At 32.8% G+C, this 7,247-nt stretch overlaps 1 protein-coding gene across 3 annotated transcripts in view; it reads right to left on the reverse strand.

Moving 5' to 3' along the window:
- Positions 1–2,384: 2,384 nt before the first annotated feature.
- The window catches only part of LOC106470129 (putative L-aspartate dehydrogenase), a 36,647-nt gene continuing 31,784 nt past the window's right edge, over positions 2,385–7,247 (reverse strand). For all 3 annotated transcript variants that reach the window (XM_013930656.2, XM_013930658.2, XM_022398715.1), the window contains exons 5-8: positions 5,695–5,800; positions 5,292–5,412; positions 4,658–4,812; positions 2,385–2,877 (exon numbers count right to left, since the gene is read on the reverse strand). In XM_013930656.2, coding sequence (XP_013786110.1) covers positions 2,840–2,877; positions 4,658–4,812; positions 5,292–5,412; positions 5,695–5,800 — 420 coding nt within the window. In that variant the 3' untranslated portion in view covers positions 2,385–2,839. The remainder of the gene's footprint in view (positions 2,878–4,657; positions 4,813–5,291; positions 5,413–5,694; positions 5,801–7,247) is intronic.

Here is a 7,247-nt window from a genome sequence, read left to right on the forward strand (position 1 = left end):
GACAACGTGACGGGATAACAATGTGTGTGTAGGTAATGAGTAATTGAACTGCAGTCAGAGAGAGACGTATTGTTGAAGTAGAGTTCGTGAGACGTGAACTAGCGTTTGTTATAGCGCGAATTTTGAAAATAAGTGTATCGTAAAGTTGTATTCGGAAAGAATAAACCAGTTTTATTAAGTAAGGACTTGTGTCGCTAAAGTTTCATTGGAACGAAGTTACGGAAAGTTAATTAACTAACGGAGACGTAACAATACCATTGGAAGCTTGTTAATATTTAATTAAATATTTGACTGTCTGTTGTAGACTGATGTGTCTGAGCTTGTGAACGAGTTTATCAACACCACCTGGAAACAACTAACTCTGTTCAAGTACATAATTCATTGTATAATGAAATCATTAATCTCATACCTTTCACACGTCTGTAAAGTTGATGCAATTTTTAAGTTTAAGTGAATATCATAAATATTAAAAGTAGAACTGAATTGATCATAGTCAAACTAACTTTCATTTTTAAATAATATTTTAAGCTATATTTTCCAACTGATCCTACCCAAACTTTTGAGTGATTTTGGGCACAGTCTAATCTTACTGAAAAGAGTATATGAAAGGTTTTTGTTGTAAAGTATGTTTGAAATACCAGAATTGCACTCTATCATTTGTAAACAAGTTCATTTGTGTTATTGATTACCTAATAAGTTTAATTGTTATAGTATAATGGAATTTCTGAATTTTCAACAAATATATACATTCAAATGTGTCATGTTAAAACTCTTTCAATATAATGTAAACATCTTTCAAATTTCTTCTTTAACTTTTGTTTCTAGCCTATAAGTTTAATCATTTAGTCAACTCAGGTGTCTTGAAGTTAAATAGACTAATCGGCCTTAGTCCAAACACATCACAATGAGTCAGAGTGAAATGCCTCCATTGTGTTAATGATACACAGATGGAAATGAAAAGAACATCTATATGCAAGTACTCTCAATGATTGTTGCAGACGTTTTGATTAATGCATGAAGTAAGTTCGTTTATAGGCTTTACTTTAAAACTGTAAAGTTTTATGAATTTTCTTTGTATGGTATGTTTTATACTTGAAGTGAATATTCTATAGAAAATGGTTAGTTTTGCTATTTTAAGTATTTTATATAATAGTGAAGTAATTGGTTAAACAGTAAGACATGATGACCTCCTAACAAACTGTCTTGACGTCAGTACTCACACCTTTTGTATGTTTGTGATATTTCCTAACAAACATGGTCATAACATCAGACAGTGTCAAAGTGTTATGAAATTTTAGTCTTCAGGGGAATGGATGGATAAACAATAAATCATTCATTTATCATTTTAGTTGTAGCAAAATGAAATCATTTATAAAATGTTATAACATGCATTATGTATATATATATAAAGTGAAACAGTATGTAAAATTATATAAAGAATTAAATAATCGTCCTTTTTGGGACGAAAAAGTATGTAAAGTAATTTATTGGTTATAATAAATGCCTCATTCAAATAATGGATAATATGTATGTTATAATAGTTGTCTCATTGGAATAAGAGTTTTGCATCATTTTCAGGACAATAATTGTAAAAAGTATGCTTAAATATAGAAACTAAAACTATAATCAGTATGTTAAATCAAAATTGGTTTATTTTCTTGTCCTTTATTGTCAGAAACATATTTTGTCAAGAACATAGTTATATGGATAAAAACAAACTAGTGAAACAGTAATATTGTCGTAAGTTTGCATGTTAAATAATGATCTTTTTCAGGGTATTAAGTTATTTATATATAAATGGTTAGGAAATGTCAAAGTGTGATTAAATATAGATCTAACGGATTAGTGTTTTATACCAATTGCATTAAATCTAGCCATTGATTACATGTTGATCCACTTTGGGAACAACATGTCTACTAGTCATGGCAGTCTAGCAAGCGCCTTCTGGTTCCACTTCATGCAACTATGATGTAATCATCTCTCCTACTGCACGCCCTCTAGTGACACCTCGTAGAACTATGATGTCACCCTCTCTGATGACATCGTCTCTACCCCTTCTACCCATTGCTTAAAGTCGACTCACGTGTGGCGCCCTCTAGCAGTGTGTCACGCAATAAGCTCCGTAACTTCTCAAACTTAGCCAAGATGGATCAGTAATTTGTGCTACTTCATTTTTTGCAATCATCTGCTCTATTTCAGAGGAAGGGGGAGGTCTGTGTATAACCAGATTATGCATTTCAGATAATACATCGTCCCTGTCTCATTTTGTTATACAAAAAATTAACAGGTGTCAGACTGAGTAAAAAAAAATTATATATATGTACATAAATGTATGATCTGTTAAGTTTTAAATGATTCTGCATAATCAGAACAATATCAAAATATGGAACAGAATTATAATGTATTGTCTATTAAAGGTTATTGTATTCAAATTATTTTTTCTTTTCTACTTACAACTTTCTTAATGGCTGTTCACTTAGTAGTTTAGCTTCAGACATTTCAATTATGAAGACGATAAATTTTTAAAGAAACTAAACATTTTTTTTCTGAGGAAATTCTAGAATACTCAAGTATTGTCACCATACAAGAAAATGCACCAAATCAACATACACAAACAGTTGTTTTAAAAGTTTCTTTTTTTACGAGAAATAATTCAAATATTTCAATTGTTAAGAAAGTTGCAACTTCTTTGAAATACTATGTCATAGACATATAAAATAAATTTTTAATGAACACATTTGAAGTATAGTAAGATGGTGTTGTCAAAACACGAGGTGGACAAGAATCACTGTCTTGATGTTGACAGAATCGGAGGTTTTCATCAAAGCAATACATGAAGTCAGCATAAATGAAAACCGGAACCTTTCCCTCGGGCTTCTGCAATTTAAAATTTCGGATTTTAACTATAAAAATTTAAAATATGAATAAAAAAGTAATAAATATTGAATAACCGTTGTGTGAAACTGGGGTATATTACAAATGAAGTGGTAATGCTTAATACTATGGAACACATGTGCATACATCAACATAAAAAGTTTTGTTTGTTTCCTATTAAGCACAAAACTACAAAAATGGCTATTTGTGCTCTGCCCACCACGGGATTGAAACCCAATTTTTATCATTATAAGTCCATAGATTTACCGTTGAGCCACCGGGGAAGTGTTAAGATGTATGTTCAAGTTATGAAACACATCGTTTCTCGTTCTGCCTACCCATATCTCAACAGCAGATTAATATTTAATACATTGAACTACAGAGGGTTGAATAAGTTATATTAAAACGGTTTTGAATATGCAAATCAACAAGTCACGTGACAACTACACCGCTATAGAGTCGCGGTGGAATGACATTTATCAGAATTACAATTTTACACTATTTGGCGGTATGTAGATATTGTAATGCCACCGAAAATTGATTGCTTTTTGAAAGGGTATGAAACAGTTCTTTCCAAAGCAAAATATTCGTACATTCAGATCATTAAGATGCGTTCGAATCCTGGATTAAGAATTTTTTTTTTTTAAACGGCGATATTCCTTGTGCTTAATGGCATTGGAAAACAAAGGAATACGGATCAACTTGGACCCAGGATCATACCTAAAGAGACCCTTAAAAAGGCGTGGTAAGCAAAGTACGGTGTCTTGTAACAAGTGAGAATCCACGAACGCAAAGATCAGTGGCAAAACCGCCTATAACACTCATGTAACATTACGCAAAAAGGATGTGTGCCTGGAAAAGCGACACAATTCACGTGCACATCAGTAGCTTTCACAACACATTTGTTCAATCCTCGCATACCTCAATCAGTTAGAGAATGAAGAAGATAATCATGCTACTCTACACGAAGACATATCGAACAAGTCACTGGTTGCATCACATATGGTGTGATAAATACTATTTAAGCAGGCGCTGGGAAACCTTTGTCCTGGTATACTAGATGGCTTTTGGAAAGCAAGGAAGAAGAAGAAGGGGTGTGCTTTAGACGTGAAAGTCTTATGACAAACTTTTGGAATGAAAACTACGCTGCAGGGTCATTGGCAAGATGCACTGTCATTAATGCGAATATGATCGGTCGGGGCAACATAGACTATAACGATGTGCTGAGATCCCAAAATAATTTTAATATAATTCACTTAACCTCTGTACAATGCTGTTGTTTTTTGAATACTGAATTACAACTAATTTAATAAAAAAAGTCATAATACTTTTACTTTGTTCATTGTGACAAGTTTAATAAAGTTTATTACAAGAAAAAATAACTAGTTAAAAACATGATAATTAAATTATGAACTAATGTATTAAATTTTATTACTGGCTATAATGATATAAAACATTTCATAGATGGAATAAAACGTTTTGTTAAATCATTATTACTTACGCGTAATTGAATAAAGTGAAGCTATCATAATCAAACGACAACATAAATAATGATCAAAGCTGGTGCATTTTTTATGTCTTTATATTGAAAATGTTCGAACATCAGAAAAAAAAAGTGAGAGAAATAGTGCGAAAGAAACACGTGGATGCAGATTATTTAGCCCCTAGATATTTCAAATCAAAATCAAAATTCGCTTTCACGTCTGTACCAAGATGGTAGCAATTTAATCATAAAATCTCGTCGCTAAATAACGAAATTGTCGTTAAAATTCTTAGCACATACCTAACATACTGCTTAGAAACGATACGTAGGTAGCGGTTCCGGTAACAGCTCCCATTGGAGCTGGGTTTTTACGAACTGTCTGTACCAAGAACTTTTTTCCATCTGGTTGTATTGGCCCTTGAACTTCCACTTCCACGATATGATAATCTGCAAGGCTGTGACAGATTTTGATCGTTATAGATGCGTTTCCTACTAGAAAACTATATATACTTTGTGATTTCTCGGAGTAACTCCTAAACACAATTTTAATACACAAATTCTGAACAGTGATAATTTTTCTGTAATTCTTGTTCAATTTAAAATAAACGCAAAATAATTTTAACTATGCCTTGAAACATAAAAGTACGCTATCAATCACAGATTAAATATCGTAATTGGATAGTATGCGATAAAGCAATATTCAGAAATATTCAAAAATCTTATATTTAGCTGAAAATACTCGAAATATGCTTTGTTTTCTTGAAAAAAACTAACAAATGTATTCAATAGCAAGCAGGTCAATTAAGTTACCACTTTTTAGAATTATCATCAAAAGTTTCAAAGAGAGTTATTCTTCTAAAGCTTTAGTTTCTTGATTCTAGTAAGTGTGGGCTGTGTAAATTACAAAAATATGCGTATATAACATACAAACTACCTGGGGTCAGATATTAAACATGCTTGGGTGTTATCGAAACCTAGGGTGTATCCTGCTATTGCGGCTGCAGCCATCGTATTGACGTTATTTGGAGCCTTCGGACACAAATCCCGCACAGAACCTATAAAGTTCCAAAAACTTCACTTTACAACCGAGTTTGTTTCTTATAACACCTCCAATTAATCTCTAATATGTAAGCATACATCATCTTAGACATACACGTATACAAAATAGAAATTATGTACATGTGTAAATAAATTTCTTACATATAGATAGGAGAAAGCTTGAAGAAATAAAATTAGATTTTGAAAGTAATAATTTTGAAAACAGATTTTCCACAATATGTAACAGGGTTAATGATATTTAGTTTTATCCTCTACAACATGACAAATGTGTATCTCACCTTGATATAGGATAACGGCATGATCCTTCACTTGTTCATTTTTGCTTTGTAGCTCTCCAACTAACTTCAAACAAGACGGATGTTTGCTCATGGTCACTTTTAACCCCTGAAACAAACATTGCACGATAGTCATACAAGCTAAGACTAACAAGCCTACACTCTGCGCATGAAAATAAATCTCATCCTGCATTATAGTATTTCGTGTATTTGCGATTAGCATGAATATATATATTATTTGTGTCCTTTTAACGCTATAAATGGATCTATTTGTTGTCACAAAATTTCTTGTTGTTTTGATGAGTGATAAATGTTAGACTTAGAAGTTACAAAAGACAAAATCAAGTACTAATTGAATTAGAATATAATGTCTGAAAATTTAGTACTCATTGAATACCAAATAATTACAAACGAAATATAATGTAATTACCAAGACAAGAAATTTCAAGTTATTGATATATCTTCTAAAACATTATTAAATTAACTAAAACATCGTCTAAAACATAAATTCGCTGTCAGAGTCTTTGAAATTCTGTTTTACTTTAGATTAGAACATTTATATGAGATTTGAAGTTTTAGTATCATAGGTTAACACACTTGTCTTGCCAAGTTGCCCCCCAGTGGCACAGCGGTATGTCTGCGGACTTGCAACGCTAGAAACCGGGTTTCGATACCCGCGGTCGGCAGAGCACAGATAGGCCATTGTGTAGCTTTGTGCATAACTACAAACAAACTTGCCAAGTTTATCAGCAAAGTTGTTGATTATTTTGCACAAGCTGAGGTACCCGTCCTTTGTCCAGATTATGAACTAAAAACAAGTGAGTGGATGCTGTGATGAATAACACAAAAATCCTAAGTTTCACACAATATATTTATAACATAACATACTATTACAGTATTCGTTATTACCTGACCAAAAGTTTTGTATAAGCTTTAAGAACTCAATATGTATATATTTAAAATACGGTATACACTGTGCTATGGTCAGGATGACTTTGTAGGAAGAGGTAGCGGAAAAAGTTGTGGCGGTATGGGTGCTTTCTGTTACCTAGCTCTTAACGTTCTTCCACAGTGTTTCCTGTGATTAATTAATTGACGGTCATTGGCCGCAGAAGTGTCTTACGGACCGAAGTTGAAAGGTCACGTGCCAAAATAGGAAGTGAGTATAACTCTAGAAATGGCTCTTCATATCGGCCTTATTGTGGCTATTGGAGTAGAATCTTCAGCTGAGTTTATGTATTATTGCAACAGTGGTGGCTACTTTTTCCCCATTGCATTCCACCATAGAGAGTGCTAGCGCACTGTCTGAGATATATAAGATGTTTGTTTGGCCTCCCACCATACTGTGTGTATGTTGTTTTATAGAAAATTTAATAGTTTTTTTTCGTGTAAGGACGTGGCTGCTAGCGCACTGTCTGAGATATATAAGATGTTTGTTTGGCCTCCCACCATACTGTGTGTATGTTGTTTTATAGAAAATTTAATAGTTTTTTTTCGTGCAAGGACGTGGCTGCTAGCGCACTGTCTGAGATATATAAGATGTTTGTTTGGCCTCC

This window comes from Limulus polyphemus, unplaced genomic scaffold (assembly GCF_000517525.1).
Source record: "Limulus polyphemus unplaced genomic scaffold, Limulus_polyphemus-2.1.2 Scaffold3836, whole genome shotgun sequence".
NCBI classification, from domain to species: Eukaryota; Metazoa; Arthropoda; class Merostomata; order Xiphosura; family Limulidae; genus Limulus; species Limulus polyphemus.